Raw genomic sequence first — 21712 nt, forward strand, 5'->3', positions numbered from 1 at the left:
GCTAGCAGAAGAAACTCCCCCTTTTCCCTCATTCTCACTGTGTGCTCTGTCATCCTGCATGCTCAAGTTGCTCCTCAGATTTTTTTTTCAGGCTCACTCCTTCTGAGAGCAGAGGAAAACCAGCAGGGGTGGGTGGGGGCACAGCAGCACAGGAAGGCTGGTTGGTTAGCTCTTCCGCTCAGAAGGGGGAGGCGACCTAGTGGACACGTGGAGCTGAGCTATGTGCTGACATGTCTTACACCCCCCTCCCCCTTTGGATTTTCTCTGACAGTGAGAGGGAGAGCAAGAGAGTAGGAAAGTAGAAAAAAAAAAAGACTGTTTGCAAAGCTTCAACGTCTGCAATACTAAATGGGCAAAAATTGGGTAAAATGGTGGCAACTAAAAGCATGACTACCATAGGCTAGAAAATACTGAATACTTATTTGTGTGCGTAAGATGTGTACCTTTGGGAAGCAAAATAGCCTTGCGGTTCTACACTTACTGTCCTGACTGCCCACACTACAGCCTTGTGCCATGTCGGTGTGTCCTTTACAAGACACCAACCTATCTCTACCTGCTCTCTCAAAGTGCATCGCTTCCAAAAAACAAGTTTTATGGCTGCAGCACTAACACCTTTAACTCACAGCATAGTATGCTGCATTCACTCCCAGTCTGTCAACTTCACTATGAGAGTGTTTAATTTTATGTGGGTGTGTGTGTGTGACAGAGACCGTGAGTGTGCACAGGGCCTTGAGGCCAGTATTATAGCAATGGTCGGGGCCCATAGGAATGGGCCAAAGTACACCCGAGGCGACCACAGTCGCTGATAAGCAGCCAAGTTCCCCAGCGAGAGGGACCAGACATCATGCAAGTCTAGCGGCATAAGAGCACGTACTCTAGCAGCATTTTCCTGATTATATGGAGATGGAGGGATTCACACTATATTATACCTTAATATCTGAAGGAGTCTATAAAGAAACTACAAATGATGTTGGCATATTTCAGAGAAAAGTTACGTTCCAGCCTCCATGAAGTCAAAACGCACACGAACTGTGACAACAGCTCCAAGCTAGTCAAAACTAGTTAAAGACACACAGACAAAGTTGATGAACAGAGAAATTAAGAAAAAAATATGCAAAATACAGCCACTAGGTAATGTGTTCAGATAGCTTAAATTTGCACCTCTCATGTTATCAATTTTAATTTTTACTTTTGCGTAGATGATTTAAAGCATACACCTCTGTTTTTCTCAAAGGTAAATACAAAACTTGGGAAAACCCTGCAAGCTGGTAAGGCCGTATGATTTCTCCAAGCCTCTCCGACAGAAGACTGTGATAAATGTGAGATATGTCACTTCTGTTAACTGAAAAACATCTTGTGCATCTTGTGAAACAGGTCAAAAACCCCCACAACTTTATTTTTAGTTTATATTTTTCATTCTAGCTGGAGAGAATAGTCCTGTGGAACCTGAAAATGAATTTCTCAAATGTTACCAGCATCATAAAAGTTTCAAATGCAAAAATGATGATTACATGAGAGGCACAAACGGGGGCTCAGTTCACAGAGAGTTACCACATACCAGCGAGGGCCATCTTAGAGAGCAAAGGAAACACTACGCATACTGTAGAACTGGGGAATATGTGGTGCAGCAGCTTAGTGTTACAGCACACGAAGTTAAGGCCAAGTCCACCACTATCTGTTTCAATCAGTAAGCTGAACTCTACGCCCAGACTCAAGAATAATCTAGAATCATCTTCAGAGAGATTGCAACACCACCGACTAGCTGGATTATCTCAAAACTAGGGCTGGCCAATAAAATAATAATGATAATTATCGCAATATAATTTCCCTCAATAATGATATAATAAATGTTCAATATGTCGTCAATAAATATTTGGTTTAATTCATTTGAATCACAAATTGGCACCTACATTTTCTATTAAAATATTTTGTTGAAAAAAAAGAGGCCTGAAAAAAGATTAACTAATCATATTTGTTGAAAAAGATAACAGTTTTGAATGTTCTACCTCCTAAGTGATCCACTGTTTGGCATTAAGTGTTTGTCACATTCTGACCATAAAGATAAGTTTAACCACATAATTAACCATCTGGTTTCTTCAATTTTCACTCAGGATCAATAGTCAGCCTTGAGACTTGAAAGAAATAATGATTTGACATATATCGTGATAATTCTCGATATCGAATGTTGAAATGTTTTTATCGTGATAACATTTTTGGCTATATCGCCCAGCCCTACTCATCAAGTCTCTGGATTACTGTGGAGGGGAAAAAGCACTACTTGTTCTTATTACTACAAGGGTTGATAAATGAACGACTTTTACAATGAACAGTGACTCTAATGTCAAGATACAGCATTCAGAAAATTTGTACTATTTGGTAACTTATGGAAGCTAATATTAGGAACCCTGAACCAGAAATCCATTCCCAATACGCCATTTTAAAGTGAAAGATGTTTTCTGTAGTAAAATACTGACTGTACCTGTTTACGTTCCCGTTTGGTGGGGATGTGTTGGGGAGGCTGAGGTGGTGGTTGCTGCTGTTGGGGGGCAGGGTTCATAATGACCGGTGCCGTCTGCACCGATGGGGTGAACTGAGGCTGGGCGGGGTAGTAGGCCCCTGCTGTGGATCAGACAGAGAGAAGAATGTAAACCAACACATGCCGACTTAATCCTATAGCCATAACTTGACACAAGCACATCAGCCAGTCACACGCAGAAGCAAAAGGACATACACACACACACATTCGCTTCACAGCACATAGTGTTTACATAATGGCATTAAACTCAGCTTTTGCTAAAGTCCTGCTAGGCTACTTTGAGGCAGTGAGAAAAGCGGCATCCAAAATGTGAAGGTGTGATTTCTTGATTATTTGCAACAGCTGCAGTTTTATGTCCACAGCAAAGTCACATTACAGTCATTACAGTGAGGTAATTGCACTTAAAGTCTTCTCACTGCCAACTGATGACGTCTTAAGAACAATTCACCATCTGTGTAAACACCTCAAATAAACTTCAATTCCTAGATTACAAAAATGTTTAAGTTTGGGCTGTTGTGTCCTGTAAACACTACAATCAGCGTGCCAGGGAGAGCTTGTGAAAACAACTGTATCAAAAATGGACCGGTTCATCTTAAGGAATGAAGTTATGAAGCAAGCAAAGTGTAATCAGATACAAGTTGAATTTTTCGTCTAGAATCTGGGTGAAAGAATGGGTTGGCACACGAAGGTAGCAGTGATCGTCTGAGCTACAGAGAGAGCTGGAGGTGAGAAAAAAAAAAAATGTTTTGCAGTGAAAAAGTAGCTGCCTGCTCTCATTGGCTGGATGTGGATGTCAAGTCAGCCAATTCCTCCAGTTATTTGTCTGGTGTCTGCGATGTGTCGGGGAGCTGTTTTTATGCATCGTTGAGTAGTTCACACATAATGACTGGCAACCGCTGATCGATCGCCGATTTACCCCATATCACAGCCCGACGGTCGCCGAGGTCACCGACTGGCAAATCCGGCTTAAAATCGTGTAGCGTGAACTAGGCTTTACCTAGTCTGTAGCAGGCACAGTTTGGCCTTTGTCTTGACTCAAAAACTGACATCCACAGAAAGGTTTGGTCTAATCTAGAGCCAGATCGTCTGCAGATGAATCCCCTGCGTAATTTATCACCATCAACTAAAGTTAGGCAAGATACGAGATGAATAAATCCCTGTTTTTGTTATCTTCGCCGCCATTTTGACTGTGAGGGAGCTGGGAGGGACAACTGAGTGAGACTCAACTCTATGTGTGGGAGGGGAGAGGGGTTTTATATTGTGTGGTGTGTGTTACAGCAAAATATTCTAATTATATAATAATGTTTAAATTCTGAAGTTTGGACTTACCATCCCGTTTATGCTTTCCTTATTAGGTTTATACAGTAAGGCATACCCAGGATGCTTTGTTACAAACCCATTAAGTATTCTATACATATTAGAGAAAACTGAGACCATATTATACAAAACACTTTATTAAAAAAATACATCTATGTAAGAAAACTTACACTTTGCAGAGACCTGCACCCTACTAGTTATTTTAGTGTTTGTCCAGGGTGAGAAATAAACCTTTGTAGAACTTGGTTAGCAGGAAGCTGTTGTTCTGAGGTCCCTCTCTTAAGGTCTTTGGGTTACCTGCTTCGCCAAAACTAAAACTAGTTATCCCGAGTAACACAAACAAACACGCTCTCTCTCACACTCAACCCCCCCACCCCCACCCACCCTTGACAGAAGATATGGCACCTGGCAGGCCCCACAGGTAGGCCTACAGACCATGACACAAGAATCATTCCCTCTGCCCTGCCCTGCATTGGTGTCCCTTATTTCTTACAGCCATGGATATTTATCATGTTCACAAATTTGTCAACAAAACTGCCAACCTGACCAAGGAAGGAGAATATATATATATATATATCGAAGACCCTCACTTAGCCAACCTAGTGAATAATGCCAACAAGACATCCAGCCATTCAGTGATATTACCTGGCCTTGTAACTGGCCTCAGCTACAATTCAGAAACAGTTGTAGTCCACTTTCAAAGGACTAGGGTAAAAAGTCCTCAGATTGAAGAGGCCTCTCTTCAGCCTGGTGGTAGCTAGCTCCTGCTCTGCCTCTCTCCCTCTCGGCATGCATTTCAGTCTAACTCACATTACTGAGTGTGCATTGTTGACCAGGAGCAGCACAGCCTAAATATAGTCAAAACTCCACACCGGCTGGGGGAAGTGAGAGCGGAGGAGGGAACGGGAGGGAAGACAGGCAGAGAGAGGAGGACAGAGAGAGGGAGAATAGGAGCATGCTCAAAACCAGAAAGCCAGAATGAGACTTTTCTTGGACAGAGTCCCGATGATGTTAATAAGAGGCCTGAGATATGACTCACAGCGCAGGAGATTGAGACAGCAATACGAGGGGGCTGCAAAGACACACGCTGTCTAGACGACACCTACCCTCAGAGTCCTCCTTCTCTTGAGACCCACGATTCCCCATGTTGAATGCAAAGCTGCAAATAGACAGAAAAAGGAGAGAGGGTTTCTGTTCAAACCCCCTCTCTAACTCCTTCCTGTCCTCTCTACAGGTGCCCTCTCAGAATGACTTCTTTTAATGTTCAGCCCTCCCTCTTCCAGCGTGTCTCAGTTTTGCTCCTCCCTCTGACCTTCCTGATTCTTCCCTTCCTTTTACTTTTTTCCATCTCTCTCACTGCCTCCCTGCCTTCCTCTCTCCTTCATTCCCTCCCTCCCTTTCCCCCGTCAGTGTACCGACAGGCAAGTGAAGCTATTCAGTCGTGTCATTCAGAGTGGCTCTGATTTGCCGGAAAACTCCCCTCTCTCTCTCCCCACCCTGGCCAAGTGATCTGATCCATGCTGGCAAAGATGACAACCTATTACAAAGGGGGTGGGGGCTGTGTGTATGTACATGTATGTGAGATGAGTTAAGCAAATCACTCAGCATGGGGGGTGGGACTCTTAAAAATAGTCACCATACTCAGTCAGCACAGTGTATGCGTTTACCTGCCTGCTGGAAAAGGACTGAGTGGTCAGAGAGACTGCACCACTTAGGATTCAAGGGGGGTGTTTGAATAATATTCTGGGCTTGTTACTATGCAGTAACCTGAATTTTATGTTTGGCATTGTAGGTCCTGAAACCCATTCCCAGATATTCAGTATATCTGTGTATTCCTTTACTGCCTCTGTGACACGGTGGAAACCTGTACACCTGCCATCTAAACCTCTGCACTTTCAAAGCCAATATAGCGGTGAAGCCTATAAGTGACCAGAGACTTGGAGCCATATCTCAGTGTCACATGACTAGTTATTTAGGTTCATGTGTCAAACTCATGGCAGGACACTCCATGTGACAAGCAGAATGACTAATGTGACACGCACCCTCCAACACAAACACATGGGGCGTTATGGCCTGTGAGGTCATATAACTATCTGGCATAAATAGCAGCACAGCTCTCTGTTCCCACCAGTAGCCTGCTATTGTGAAGTGAAAAGTAAATTAACAGAGAGAGAGTCACACCAATAAGAATAATAGACATACTGCATGCCGTCAGACGAAAAAGCGGAAAAGTTTTTTGTTTTTTTTTTCCAAAAAGTAGAGAACCCTAAAGCAGTTGGAAAAAACCTGAATCCTCCCCAATGACACTGGAAGGACTTCTCTTGTATACCATCTAAAATTTTGAAAAGTCATTGCATCCTCAAACGAATCCCCATGCTCATATTTTCTCAAAAGATGAGGCTTGTCCAATCATCAGCCTTATAAACGCAACAAAAGATCAATATTACAAAAGTAATAAAGCTTAACGAAAATGTGTTAGAATGTGGAAACAGAGGACGTATCTATCATGGAAAAGCCTGTCGGGTCAAGCTCATTTTAATCAGGTCACATTTCTTGTACAACCACAAGAAAGTGCAATAAGCAAAATTAACAACTATTTGACCTGACCTACATTGACAAACAGAACTTGTCCAAACAGGGCTGATAAAAAGTTTTTCCATTTTAGGTAGCCTGTGGGGTCAACTCCGGTTCAAGTATCTGATTAAACCAATCTAGCCAGACAAGCTCAAGCTGCTACAAAATGCACCGGTGATCCACACATAAACACAAGTTTATGGTTGACATCTTACAACAAAATGCACTGTTAGTTTGTGACTGCTAGAAACACATAACACAATTCCCTTCAAGAAAATAGCATATTTAAGAAGCTTTATAAACGCATTTAGCTTAACTTTATTAAGCTAATTAATACTAGGGCTGGACCCGAATATTCAATCGTTGGGTACACATTTGATTATCAATTTTGAGATTCGAATATTGAGGGTTTTTTCCCCCCGCATGCTTGACCTCCACACACAGCAGTGACCGTAATGCTCCAGTTGACATCAAAGGGAAAACAAAACGAAGCCCTCATTTGTTTGGAAGCACTTTAAACTGAGTGGTGACAACTGCAGTGTGGCAGTTACGGTGTTTATTAATTTTACAATTGCATAATTTCATTACAGATCAAAACAGTCAAATTTCCTACATTTTAACCTAATCAGCAAACTGCAGGCTCTAACAAACAAACAACAACATAATGAACACATTTAAATAATTATATTTAAATGTGGCTGATTGTAGTAGAAGAGCATTTAGTTGCTATAAAAGTTAAGTGAATTTTGAATAATAACGTGTTGTTTAGTCCCGCTACTGGAAATGGCGCTTATCCCATCTGCTCTCCCTGGACCCCCACCCGGATAAACTATTTCCAGATTCTGCTCTGGACCTGCACGGATCAGACTCTCTCACTCTGGACTCTCAGCTACGGTTTCCCCTGCGCTGGACAGCAACCACCAACCTGGTTCGGCACGCATTCATTTTCACTCTACCACGTCTCAATATCCGATCCCTTTAACCCTGCAATAAATATTCCTCTTTTATGTAACTCCTACTTGGGTCTGCTAGCCTTGCCATAACAAAAGTTTAAAACATTTTTGTAATAATCACTTAGTTAGCCTACGCAATGAGAATAAATAAACGGAGCACTCTCTCTCTCTTTTTCCTCACACACACACACGAAGCTTCGATTATTCGCTCTTAATTACTATCGAAGCTAAAAAAAAAAAAATGACATTCAGTCCAGCCCTACCTAATACACTGAGCTTCTACAGTATCTTTTCTTCAGCGACAAAGAAAGTTAGATGCAAGCCAGTTACACTTCTGTTTAGAAATCAACATATTGTTGCCTGCTGCATTTCAAACAGACCAACTGCCCTATGATAATCAGCTGTCTGAAAACATCAGACAGACAGAGGTATAAACCAACTGACTCTGAAAACAATAAATTAAATTTACTAAACATTCACCACATTTTTTTTTAAAACATGCATATGCAGGTGCAGTGTGGGCAAAGGTATTGTTCAAGTTCCACTCACATCATACGGTGCACATGTGCAAAGAGCATGCCATGGAAAGCCTAACAGGAGGAATTGTGTTTTTACAGTCCTGTATTCAGGCCAGTGCATTCTATTGCTGATGAGCTACAGTTTAAACAAAGACAACACATAGTTCAGATGCCTGCTAGTGGGGGGGTCAGCGAGTTTGTTTTTTTTAGGGCATCATCACTTCTTGTGATGTACCAACACTCGGCCACCTCTAGAGGGTGTGGCAACACGTGGGATCAACAGCAAACATCTGCAGTGCAACTGTAGTTAGCAGGATATGTGAAGTAATATGACAAGAGAGAATGTTTGGAAGGAATAAACAAAAGAAATGTTCATAAAATAAGTATAAACCGAGATAGTTTATAATAGAAACATACTCTATACTGTTATATCACATTATTCTGTAATAGTCAATGCAAATGTTATTTATGCTAACATGCTTTTATCTTTTCACTCAAGCTGCTTTGACTATGACAGCATTACTAGAACATTTTTCCAGAATGCAGCCACGCCCTTCAGTGACAACACAGCATGTCTTGTAGCTGCAGTTCATTGGTTTTATATACTTTATGCTGGATAGGAAGAAAGTCATCTCCGCTAATTTCTCCCTGTGTGATTGCTGACTGTCTTTGCACGACTGACAACCTACACACATGCTCTTTGGTTCTGAGGAAGTCACTGTACACACTTAATCTTCTTTGAAGCACAACAGCTTTGTGTGTGCGTGCATGCAAGATTGGATGCAGGTTCTGAGCGGTGAGTTTCTTTCCTGCTTTCATTTCATGTTAACTACTAAGTGTCCTAAGCAACAAGAAGCGTCATCTGGGGTTGACTTGAGGTTAAGGCCCCATCCACACTACTCCGTTTTAGTTTACAAACGGAAAATTAAAATGAATACGATCTCTGTATATATTTGGCTGCTTCTGTTGCTTGCCATGCTGAGGGAACTCTATTGGACTTTGTCCCTGTGTTACATTAAGAAGTGTTAAGCGAAAAACCCAGCTAAGTGTCTATCTGTGTGCGAGTGGCTCAGGTGAGGCCCCAGGTAGAGCCTCTTACCATAAGTACCATATTCAGCGGGGCTGGTGCCTGGGTAGAAGCCTGGGGTGCCTGCTGGGACTGGGTACTGCTGGGGTGTGGCCACGTAGGTTGCTGACCGGTACTATGGAAGCAAAGAAGAGGGAGCATGGAAGACAGGAAGGGAGGAGCAAGGGTAGGGAGGAGAGACAAACTGTATTATGAGACACAGTCATTAGAGCAACATAAATCAGGAGCGCAAACACGGGCCTGCACAATAAAATACCTTTCCTTCTCTCGACAATACACAGCTTTAGGACATTTGACGGTACTCATCAACATGGTGTGGATACAATGTTTATAGAATATATTCAAACAAGAAAAATACAACAAAAGCTTAGTACGACAGATGATACCAGAAAGTATTTGGTGGGGGTGTTATGTTAGCTGTCCACATACCAGCTGGCTCCAATAAAAAAAAAAAAATATTTGGCAGCATCCCCACTTTAACACCCCCCAGTCTGTGCCCCCTACCTGTCCCGGTATGAAGTAAGCAGGCCCCTGTGGTGAGCTGGGGAAGGGCAACTGCTGCCCTGGGATCATCATCATTTGGGAGCCAGGGCCCGGCTGGTAGACGTGGGTGGGTGTCACAGGCCGAGGACCGCTGCTGGGAGGGACACCCCGTGGCCCAGTGCTGGGAGGCAGGCTGGCCCTGTTGGTGTAATAGGGCTAGAGAAGAGGTAGGGAAGCAAACCAAGATGGAAGATGAGGTAGAAATGTTGAGGGTGAGAAATAAATAAATAAATAAATAAATAAATGAATAAATAAAGGACGAACAGTGATGAGAGGACAGAGAACAAATGTAGATGACAAAAGAGTTGCCACAGGAAAATATGGGAAGAGGAATGGGATGGAAATGGGGATAAAATAGAGAGAAACAAATAAAGGAATTATTATTTGCCTTTCTGAAAGCTCTGACATAAAAACCTTCCCCCTTGTCTTATTTTATCTCTTGGACCAAGTGGAGCTAGCTTGTCCACCCTAAAAAGCTAGGCTCATAGTTTGTCCATGAATGTATGGCTAGACTCCAACTGGAAACATATTGGCCCTGCCAGCCAGAAGAGATAAAGCAGCTAATGCTGGTTCATTCAGAGCCTCCTCATTTACATTCTGCTGCTGGCCTGGGAGCTATCCGCCGTAGCCAACAAAATGACATCCAGCCAACAAAGCACAACACTGCCAAATATTAGACACACACGTATGCACTCCTCAAGAGGGTAAGTAAAAAAAATTAATTAAAAAAAAAAAAAAACACACCGAAGGAAAATCTGGAAGAAAGAGGAAATTGTTACCTGTAGTGACCTGAAGCTTCCCTTCAGCAGCGCAAACACAGAGACACATCAAATGGAAAGCAAGAAGAGGGTGGGAAGGGAAGGATTGAGAAAAAGAGAGCACCACAATCAGTTAGAGCAAAGTGCCCAGAAACTATTCGTTCTGAGCCAAGCAGTGAATTAACAAGCAGCATGCAGAGAATAGGCAGAACAGTCAATCCAAATCAACCAGGTCTATATAAATAAGATGCAGACTAATACTCAAGAACTATAACTGGGAGATTGGCATTAATCACCTAGACATTTACTTTTTTCAACAAAGAGACAGCCTGGTTTTCATTGCTGTTGTTTTTTGTATCAGAAGTATCACTTTCTCATAACATTTCTATGAAGCTGGTGAAACACCTGTTTTTCAGGTCAACCTTTGCACTGGAAACTCTTACTCTCATATTTATATTTAGCTACAGCTATAATTCACTAAAGCATACATGTACAGTTGGTGAAATATTATATTAAAATACCTCTTTTGAAATAGTATGACATATGTTAAATATTTATTACCAGTAATTAATATTCTCAGCCATCAAGCTAAATTTATATTCTACATTTAGGGACGGGCCTTAGAAATTAGCAGTAGCAATGACCGCTCTGATGCACCGCATTGGGAAATTGTTGTACAATTATCTATGTTTATAGCATTTTTGGTATCATTTCATGAATGAATGATGAAGAGACTACTTTAATTTCTTTATTTAGTGGCGCTGCTACATGTCTGAAGTTTGGGAAACTAACTTTATTCTTTTAGTTTCACATAATTTCATGGTCTAACATTAGTGTGGCTCTCAGTGAGGATGGCCACAATTATGTTATTAGTCCTTTAGTCACAAAACACAGTGGGGCATCTCAATTTTCTCCGCTGCTTCTAATATGTGTTAGAGGGTATGAAACCCACCGACCCCCACCCTCATGTTAGTCAGTTGTGGTGTTAGTACCTGTTGGTGTATAGGCCTGGGCCCTGGGGCAAACTAGAGGAGGAAAGTCAGACAGGGCAGGGGTTAAAGACAAAGCACTATATCCATGCTTTACTCTCCACTGACAGGCTCTTTCCAGTTCTGCACCTTTGCAACTGCACTTAAAGGCTAATAGAAAACTGTCTTTCAGACAGTCTGAAAACAGTGGAAAGCAATTTTCCCGACATACAGGAGGAGTCTTGGCTTCCCGAAACCAACAGCCATGCCCGCTTTCAGTACAGACTACCTTTTCTTGATTGGTTTTGATTTGTTTGACCCAACAGGCATTTTCTTACCAATTTATTAACAATATCACAATGTTATTTTAAATGATTAAAAAAAAAAAAAAAAAAAGAAGAAGATTCATTCATTCAATCAATACAGTAGACTTCACTAGAAATGATAAATAACTACAAATAAGACTGTGTGTGAAACATTTAAACTTGAATTAAGAAATATGGGAATGGTGATCTATTGGTTGACCATTTATCAGTTACAACAAATGCAGACTGAGCTACTTGCATTTCCCCCAGTCAGTTAGGAGCATTAAGAAGAAAGAGTTTAAATCACGTACGCACGTAGGTTCAGAAGCTGTGAGACTAGGACAGGCTGACACTCACAGTTAAAAGGGTGCAGAACTGGTGAGAAATAGGCAAAAAGACATGCAGGCATTCAAAGAAATGAGGGAGTCAGGAGACTTCTCTAGGTTCTCCATTGGGAAGATTTCAGATAGCGACAGTGAGCAGCAATTATGCCAAACTTGCACACAGGGACATTTGCAACAAGAATAAAAGACCATGACACTCATTCCAACTCTTTATCCTGATTGGTTTGTCTGTCACTCATAAGACAAAAGTGAGGGTTAGGAAATAAAACAGAACTAGTATTCGATTCATAATGCTCCACAGAAGATAACTCAATAAATTGTGTGAGAAGGGATAAGTTCCTGCACCCGAACAGCTGTTTTAATATCTTAGGAACCACTGCCTCTGATATGTGATGTAATAAGTATTTCTTCCTGGAATTGCGCAAAGTACGTGTTCAGTGGGCTGGGGGAGCAGTGGGCAGGCCTACCTGTCGAGGCTGTGGTGTTGGGTTCATTTGTGGAGGCGGTGGGGTGGCAAACACAACAGAGGGGGGCTGCCCAGGGGTGAATGAGGGCTGCAAGAGACAGGAAGTGATATCAACAGCAGAAGACTGGGACGCAGGAGGAATACAAAGTGCGAAGGCGAGGATGAACAGTAGACAAGTGGTCAGCAAGTGCATAGGCGCTCAAGTACCGAGGGTGATATTTGTGGTCATATTATTCAGCTTTTTTTGGAATATTTGTTAAATTTTTATGTTTTTGTCAATTTGACATTTATATATGTATATAAATACAAATCCTCTCCCCCTGTATTATGTTTACACAACACAAATCCAGAGTAATGCAAATGTTTTTCTTGTACACTAGTTGTATAATTATTTTACTGCATCTTATTAAACTTGCATCTGTTTGCCATGTTTATGTATTTACGCAAACATACATGTAAAATACTACATGGAAATAAAACTCTGATTCTGAATACCAGCATCTTTTCATACTGAAGCTAATGGGGAGCAGGCAAAGGGCCTAACAGTGTCTCCTTTGGAATACACACTGCATCTTAAGCAGGAGGACGGAAAACTTTCTGAATTTGATCATACTTTTGTTTTAAAGAAGGCCATGGGGTATCAACCACATGTTTTTCAGGCCTAATAAGAACAATGCAGATGATGCAAGCAACACAGTCAGCTCATAATGCGATGGCAAGGTTGGAAAGGACTTTCTGCTACATGGTTGAGAGTTGTGCCAAAGAAGGGCTTGCGGGCGGCTGCTGCAATCTTTCTACACCAGAGAGAGAACATTGTTGTGTGATCTGCTTTTCATTATGAGCACATAAACGCTGCTACAACAGCCCCTTTTCTTTAGAAACAAAGTGGGATGCAGCAAGACTCCTAAAAGATCCAATACAGGATGTTCGGTAACAGTGTACCTTACCTGTGAAAGGCCAGGGGAGGGGGCAGGGTGGGGGTTGGAGGGGGGTCCTGTTATAGGCTGCGGTGCTTTATTCATTTCATGGAGTTCTGCATGGGGAGGCAGATGTGGACCTGTGTACAAATCTGATGAAAGAGAGAGAAAGTTGTTGTCACATTTTGTACCACAGCAGTGAGGCCTGATGAGCAACAAACATCATGTGTAGCAGAAAGGATGGAGTGGAAAGTGGTCCATTTTGTTTTTAGAGAACAGGTAAAGATTTACTTGAATAGGTCTTTGAAAATTAAATTAGCAGAGTTTGAGTTGTGTATTATTTAGATTTAGCTGGAGCATTAAACTCAGAATTGATACTCATATTTGCATACTTACATTTAAGAATCGTTTCAGGTCCTGAGTGTGGTTACACTGAGAAACGTTTTTTCCTAAAAGACAGACAGTAAGAGAAACCTTGTTAACAATGACTATGTGGATTGACTAACAGAGCATTTCAAATACTCTACAGCATCTAGGTAACCAAACTAAATATATACCAAACAGACAGGAAGTGTAAAGGCTGGTACAACATGCAATTTGTTTTGATGATGTCAAGACCATCAAAGCAGAAAATAATGAGCATTCTGTGCATGCTGTAGATGCCCATAAGGTTAAGTTTCAGTGGTGTTTTCAACCGGAGTATTACAAACAATAAGGTCCCATTTACACCTGACCAAAAGAAAGTACAGGTGCACCCCAGACGCATTGAGGGCCGATTGGCCAAACCACCTCAGGAGGTGGTCAGAGATGCACTGTCACAATCCCGGTGGGCTGGTCGCTCTGAGGGCCGCTTGAGGAGCCCATTACACAAACAACAAGTTTTACTGGCCCACATCAGTTCAACTGTTAGTTGAGGTTCTGCAGCTAAAGTGGTAAGACTGAAGACTATAGGGATACAATAGACAATTTTGATTTTGGCTTGCTGGCCATTTAGCTATTTAGTTGACTTTTGTTGAAATATCTTCTTTATAAAGTCGATGCAACCAATCACAGTCAGGACGGGGCGGGACATTAAGTAAGTCTGACAGCAAACTCTCAAGATGTTGAACTCATTGTTATGCATGAATGGTTCTGATTATTAACAAATTAGAGACTTACCATACTTTTTTTTCCTTGGACATGGATTTAATGACTGAAAACAACCCACAAAATTAAACTGCTGTTTTGTCCAACTGGAATTAATAACTAGTGGTAAGCTACATAGCAACTGTTATACAAAATTATAATTACTACAGTACCATCATACAATTAATATTTCAATGTTACGGTATGGCTCACCTAACTTTTTTTTTTTTTTTAAACAAAAACTTCCTTTCAGGATTGTCTATTGGCAAACTAATTTTCACAGCATGTTATAAATAATTAAATTTTTTGCATGTTTTATATCCGCAGAACACTTGATATCACCTGCCACAACTTTCTAATGTAACACTGTGCTTATAGTTAAGCAAAAGTAAGCATTTAACTATAGCAACCAGAACCCAAAGTGAACTGAGTTTTGTTTACTGTCAGCAGAAGAACCTGCAGAGCATACATCACAATTGAAAGCTAGATATTTGGAAGAGGAGGAAATGTAAGGTTTAACTTTGTTGAGAGGTAAAAAAAAAAAAAAAAAAGAGACAACACGGAAAGGTTAGGTATGTTTCCTCTACTGAAAGATACAAAGTTAATACAAATACGGAAAATAAAGAAAATTAAAATGTCTTTCTCTCTCTCCTAACCACCTGAATTATCTTTACCATCACATTCGTCAATCACCGTCATCCAGTGGATAATTCAAAGTTCTCTCATTTACAATACAACCCATTAGGGTTGCAACGATTAGTGGACGTAATCGACAACGTCAACTATAAAAATTTCTCAATGTGAAATTTCACTGACGCATCGTTACAGAGATGCTGTTTAAGGAAGAGATAGCAATCTTCTTATTAAGAACATTTCTGGTTGTTCATTTCTAACAACAATGCAATATAGGAAGTGCTGAGGGCAGTATCGCTTCCACTGTCTGACAAAAAGACTACTCACGAAGAAGGTGCGTTCATGCGAGAAACGGAAAGCAAAAGAGGTTTACAAGTTTTGTACACTATTTCATCACTAAACACACTTTTGAGAAGTTTTGATGCGAGAAATCAACTGTGTAGAATTTGAGAGGGGTTGAGAAGCTCCACAAGTGCCTGCGAGGTTAGCAGTGCCGGCCGGCCAGTCACGTCCAGTTACTCAGACCACTGCAGCAGCAACAGCACAGCAGCAACGACAGAGGACCACTACTGTAAGATAGTTTCAATGTTTGTACCTCTGTTATTCTGTCGTTACAATCTGAGTAATGGCTTAACATTTTTAAGTAAATCAAGAAACATCTGGCTCATGAGGTAGCCTACAGAACATTCCCCACTTATAAAACTTACAAGCACTTTGGAAAAATAAACTACACAAGTAGTATGAAAGAGGGCTGCTACTTTATTATTCTATTCTCTCTTCTTCTTGTTAGTGAACAGTTGTGGTTATAGTACTTGCTTTTAATGTGCTTTTATTTTATAATAGTTCCATGGCAAAAATCTTTGTTAAAGTTTTAAAGTTAGTATAAATCAGTGAATAATAGGAGTAGCCGACGCTGTCTTGTCTTCTTCTCTGGTTTCCTCCTCGTGTTGATACTAGTGTTCATTTTGAATAGTAAACCTCATTCACTTACTAACGTTAGCTAGTTAGGCTGTGTGTTAGTAATCAACTTGAAAAATATTTAATTAGTTAAATGGTTTAATTAAGGTTAGGGGGTGACAAAAATAATCGTGAATAGTCGACTAATCGAATATATTACATATATATATGCAATATATAACAGATTAGTTGAATACAAAAATTATCATTAGTTGCGGCCCTACAACCCATGTCCACAAACAACTGCACAATTGTGTCTGTGAAAGGGCTGAACGATTAATCGTTTTCAAATTGAAACTGCGATTTGAAAGAACGCGATTAGCTAATCGTGAAGACAGCGATTAAAATGTATGTAAATTAAATAGCGCATCTAACCCGTTTTAACAGTCATGCAGTTAAAATTTCTGTTGTCATCCTTGTGTGACAGACTTTCTAACCAATTACAAGCGCCATGTGTCTCCTGTTATGGTCCTACTCACTAATCAGCGGGCACAGGGCGTGTACTTTTTACAACGACGAAACTGAAGGAAAACGTGGGGTAATGGCATCAGGTGAACAGACAGAGGCAGCGGCTGTGCTGCAGTTTTATCCGGAGTCAACTCACAGTGAAGTGTTTCAGCAGCGGAGCGTTGTTGCCCTACGTTGTTGATGTGTTTTTAATTTTACATTTTGTGTGCTTCAACTACAGATAACAGATCTCTGTGAACCCGTTCCATTACACTCTGTGCAGGCTACATATCCCAGAGCATTTAGCATGTCTGATTTTGCTGACTTGTTCAGATTTTGTTGATTTGTTCGGTTGTCCTTGATTTTGTGCATCTACCATTGTTAAGTAGGCTTCATAGTTAAATTGTGTCTTTTTTGTCTGTTTTAACGGTTTTTATTGTTGATATACGATCGGAAGTCTGCCTTGGATGTTTTATTTTGAAACTCGATCGGATTCTCTCTGCCATTCTGTGTCTGACTTCCTGCCTGGTTCATCTGTTCTGTGCTGCCTGACACAGCTTCCATCAAAAATAGACTGGTAATAAATATTGAACTTGAGCTAAACTTTAAAAAAAAGTCACAAATCAAATCATAATCGCAATATCTGGCAGAAACATCGCTATTAGATTTTCTCCCAAATTCGTTCAGCCCTAGTCTGTGACCTTCCAACCTAACTAACAACCTTTGTGAGGTCATAAGGTCCCGTTACACACTAAGATTTGACTGCTTGATGTCAAAACTGTCAGATCTGCATTATTTATTTCCTGCACCAGTTTGGACAGCATTTCTTGTTAAAAGCCCAAATTATTCCATGTCCATCTAGGTTGAGAGCTTCAGGCCAATAATACAGAATATCAGTGTTTTGTAACTCAGGAAATGTGGTCAGAAGCACAAAGTTTCTATTAGTATTGTATCAGTAAAGATCTAGTAAGGGATGCACCGAATGTTCGGCCACCGAAGTTAATCAGCCGAAAACAGCAACAAAAATAAGTCAAAAGTCAAAATTTTACCGAACAATTACGGTGACATGTCGGCAGTGTGGAAGCATTTTAAAGTGTCAGAGAAAGTTCTCCTGAATTGTCTCCTAGCACATCCACTCCATCTTGACTTCTTAAAAAAGGCAACAAACTGTCTGACCCGCTTTCAGTGTTTCTGTCTTTCGTTTGTGAGAAGACGATTAAGCTAGCCGCACCTAAATTTGGAGTGCACACGTATTCAACCCTTTATGGTAAATCCACGGAAACGGACCAGTGAGCTGACAGGCAGGTCATTTTCTCTCTTTACAAAGACAAGTGTTGCAGTCCATTACAATTAAATGGACACATGTAATTTACTTTAATGGACCTCGGATCCACCCACCATAGTCTCTCCAAATCATGTGGGAAACACTGGATAAAAAGCACATTTTCACTATTTAATTTATGCAATGGTAAAAAAGAAGCAAAATAAATGGAAAAAAAGTGTGAATGTACTTGTTTGGTGTTTGGTATTCAGCAAATGTTCATTAAATTCGGTTTCAGCCTCGGTGAAGAATTTTCATTTCGGTGCATCCCTAGATCTAATATAAGCGCACTTTCATTGTTCTCTTTTTTACCTCACTGAACAAAACTGATTGATTATGTAACGCAACATGAGGAGGAAACTACACATCAGTTACCTAAAGTTCATGTGAACCTAAAGACTGTGAATTAGACTGTAGGCTTGCAGTCTTGCACAATTACAATTCTATAATACCAATGACTAAGAAACTGGGGCATTTCCTGATCCCTTTGTAATCATCTTCCTTAGGTTATATAGTCCTTGCAGTACTGACACATTTGGTATTTAGAGCCGAAGCCTACATTATCTCTGCCACTGACACACACAGGGCCCATCTCCCTGATACACACACACACACACACACACACACACACAGAGCAGTGTAAAAAGCCTGAGTCACGATGAATCAGGGTGTTTTTATTAAAGAGGAAATCTCGCTGCAGAAATGGTTGTAATCACCACTGTTACCATGACTATATCAACTCAAACAAAAGAAGATAATGCATTTTAACTGAGCAAGGGTTTCCATACAGCCTGCTTAAATCCCTGGCTTTGATGGTAGGCTCATCCCCAGTATACTGGAGCCTTGGAGCTTGGAGATGGCAACAATATAAGTTAGGGTTAGGAAAGACAACAGAGGGGTGTCAGGCAGCAGTTCATCCACAGACAAAAAGACTGTCAGACAGAGCGGGGCTGGCTGGGAGATGAAATGCTGAGTAAACAATCTCAGGGCTAAAAGAGGGTCTCCGACTAACAACCTACACTGCCTCACAGGCTTTACTCCTCTCACTGGGGAACACACAAACCTTTAGCTTGGGGGAATGCTTTACCCTGAAGGAGTGAGATGTGGCCGGCTTCTTAAACAACTACTGTCCAAGTGACGCTTGCCGTCAACACCACACAGGTTAGTCTGCAGAAAATGAGTGATTAGTACAAATTCTGGGAGCAGTCTGCAGCACTAGAGAACTTGCAAAGAGGGGCAGCCCAGCCCCAGCGGCCCTCATTTTTTGCAGGAATATGTTGAAAAGGAATTATGTGATCTAATGCATTCTTCACAATATTGCTCTGCCACTGACCTTGGTTACTACCATGATCACACTTCCAACCATTAAGTGTCAGTGACAAGCAGCAAATGTAGCTTCAGTCAGACATTTTAAGCTGAGAAGGATGTACAAACAGTGAAAGTTAAGTCAGAGTGACACAGCATCACACCAGCACAGCCTGTCCGGCCCAGCACCCCCCACCTTCCTCTGGTTAACTAATATTTAGCCAAAACCCACACATGCCCAGGCTCTACACTTTAAAGTTTCACAACAGGAAACTCAGTAGTGTCCTTATGTCAGGCAAACTGACAGCCTAGCTCTAACACATCATGCATTTCTCCCATGATTGCACTTCTGCTATTAGTTTCATTCATTCATTCTGGCTAAAGCTTAATACTGTCCTGGACTGATGGGCCGTAAAGGTGGATGTTCGTAGAGACAAATTTTAGTCACAGGTTCTAAAGAGAGAAACTGGATGCCATATTAAATTCCCTTGCACTTGCCACAAGCCAACCAACCTTGGTGTGTTCTTTGGCTCAGAACTAAACTTTAAATGTCACGTGGGGTCACGTCAATGTATTTTTGTGCGCATTTTGAAGTATCACATTAGAAAACACAGATGGAAACACCGCTACAGACACAGACAGATTCAGACTAATGCACGCTTTTATATCGAGCAGAATGGACTACTGAAATTCTCTCCTTTCTGGTCGACCCAAAAACGTTTTAAATCAGCGACAGCTGATTCAGAACTCCAAAATGCTTTATGGTCTTGCACCAGCATATACAGCATGTCTCACATGCTCGCAGTTTATGAACTGGTACGGCCCCTCAGATCCTCAGGCACTCACCTGTTAGGTATTCTTAAGTGTACGACTAAAATCTTTAATGATGCAGGTTTGAACTTTTAATGCCACCAGCGGCTGGAACAGTCTGCCTGAGGATCGGAAAGCAGCTGGAAGTGTTAAAATCTTTAAACATAAACTTAAAATCTACCTCTTCAGTCTGGCTTTTAGATTAAGAGTGGTTTATAAACAGTATTTACTGTATTGTAGTCACTTATTTTATTGCATTTATGTAATCAGATATTCTAATCTTATTATATCAGTTATTTTAAAATTAATGTTTTATTTGCTTTTTTTAATTAGCTTTGTCTTTATCTATTTTATCTAGGTTTTAGTCTAGCTTTTATCCAACTCTATTTTAGCATAGCTTTTAAATCTACTTTATTGCAATCATTTTACCTTTTCTTTTTAATTTTTATCTAGATTTTGTTTCACTCTATTATGGTCTACACATCTGTGTTATTATCGGCTTGTCAGTCATCTGTGAAGCACTTTGAACTGCACTGACCTGTATGAAAAGGTGCTATACAAATAAAGTTTGAATGATTTACTGGTTGACTGATGGAATGAACATCTTACTAGATTAGCTATATGGTGCCCGCTGACATGCATTAAAAAAAACTGCATCCATTTTGGACCCACATTCTCAGCTCAGGTCACATGTCTGCAGTCCTCCACATCAGCCTCAGGCCTCCCGCAGCAAGCTGGGTGAAGTGATCAACAAACGGCTTAAAAATGAACACAACGGCGATGCTTCCCATTAAACCAACAATCTGACACAATGTCAGTGTCAGACAGCTGCGACGATCATACCATGCTAATTATCCAGGTGTTTCGTCGGCTTCAACTGTGGGACACGTTTGCTACGACACAGGGGCGTGTCTGCCCGTCTACACACTCTCTCTCACACACACACACGACACAGACAGCAATGTGCATGGCATTAGAATACACACGCTCGGTCTTGCCAAAACATCTACAAATGTGGGTGCGAAGACGTGTTGTGCTGTTAGCCTTGTTGCTAACTTTCCTAGGCCCAATCTGGATTTACCACGTGGTTTGTCCTGCTATTGGCGCGATGCACATCCCCGCTGCCGGCTTCATTCCAGCCACACCTCAACCGATTTCGGCTACTACAACCATCTATTTCTTGTAAATCATAACCAAGCACACGAGGTTTTAAGGGCTCGGCAATGACGACAGCCGTGGCTGCGGTCGTGTCAATGAATAGGAGCAACGTTTCTAACCTAGATAACTAGCGAGCCGAGGAGGTGGCTACTGGTTATTAGCTCGCACATTAGTATTTAATAGCTCAAGATGCTTCTTAAATTCAGTAACTAACTGCTAGACAGTTAGCCAGTGCTGTCTACAGTGTCGTGACAAAAAGAAAAAAGTAACGTTACTGTAACTAGCCACAATGAGTCAGACACCTCCGTTTCGCAGCATCTCGCCCAGTTTAACAGCAACATCACCACTGCGACAGCCTACGTTAGTATGAATGCATTACAGGGGATGCTGTTCAGTGGGAGATGATGGGAAATGCCATATTTACAAAGATCCCCCATGCAGTATTACTTCCATCACAGTGCCTAACTTGAAGGCACAGCGACCTGTCAACCAACTCAGCAAGGCCACAAATGAAGGTGTCACCGGATTCAAGGTTCAAAACAACTGTCCTGTCAAATCAGTCTCCAACACTCCTCACCCTCCACCGGTGTTCTGTCGATTTATGCTACCTATCGAGATGTGTTCCTTGGCAGTTCTTTGCATGTCTATTGGTTAGGATTAGGGCTAAACG

General features: G+C 41.2%; 1 protein-coding gene across 6 annotated transcripts in view; it reads right to left on the minus strand.

Moving 5' to 3' along the window:
• LOC123985650 (eukaryotic translation initiation factor 4 gamma 1-like) overlaps positions 1-21712 on the minus strand; it is a 41721-nt gene that overhangs the window by 18969 nt on the left and 1040 nt on the right. Inside the window, exons 2-9 of one of the 6 annotated variants that reach the window (XM_046073379.1) lie at positions 13683-13735; positions 13317-13438; positions 12371-12457; positions 11279-11311; positions 10308-10328; positions 9490-9684; positions 9007-9100; positions 2480-2619 (exon numbers count right to left, since the gene is read on the minus strand). In XM_046073379.1, coding sequence (XP_045929335.1) covers positions 2480-2619; positions 9007-9100; positions 9490-9684; positions 10308-10328; positions 11279-11311; positions 12371-12457; positions 13317-13391 — 645 coding nt within the window. In that variant the 5' untranslated portion in view covers positions 13392-13438; positions 13683-13735. Of the gene's footprint in view, positions 1-2479; positions 2620-4498; positions 4605-4959; positions 5059-8997; positions 9101-9489; positions 9685-10307; positions 10329-11278; positions 11312-12370; positions 12458-13316; positions 13439-13682; positions 13736-21712 lie in introns of those variants that run through there. The other 5 variants (XM_046073378.1, XM_046073380.1, XM_046073381.1 and 2 more) reach the window with 5 other exon arrangements.

Source organism: Micropterus dolomieu, linkage group LG17 (assembly GCF_021292245.1).
Source record: "Micropterus dolomieu isolate WLL.071019.BEF.003 ecotype Adirondacks linkage group LG17, ASM2129224v1, whole genome shotgun sequence".
Classification (NCBI taxonomy): domain Eukaryota; kingdom Metazoa; phylum Chordata; class Actinopteri; order Centrarchiformes; family Centrarchidae; genus Micropterus; species Micropterus dolomieu.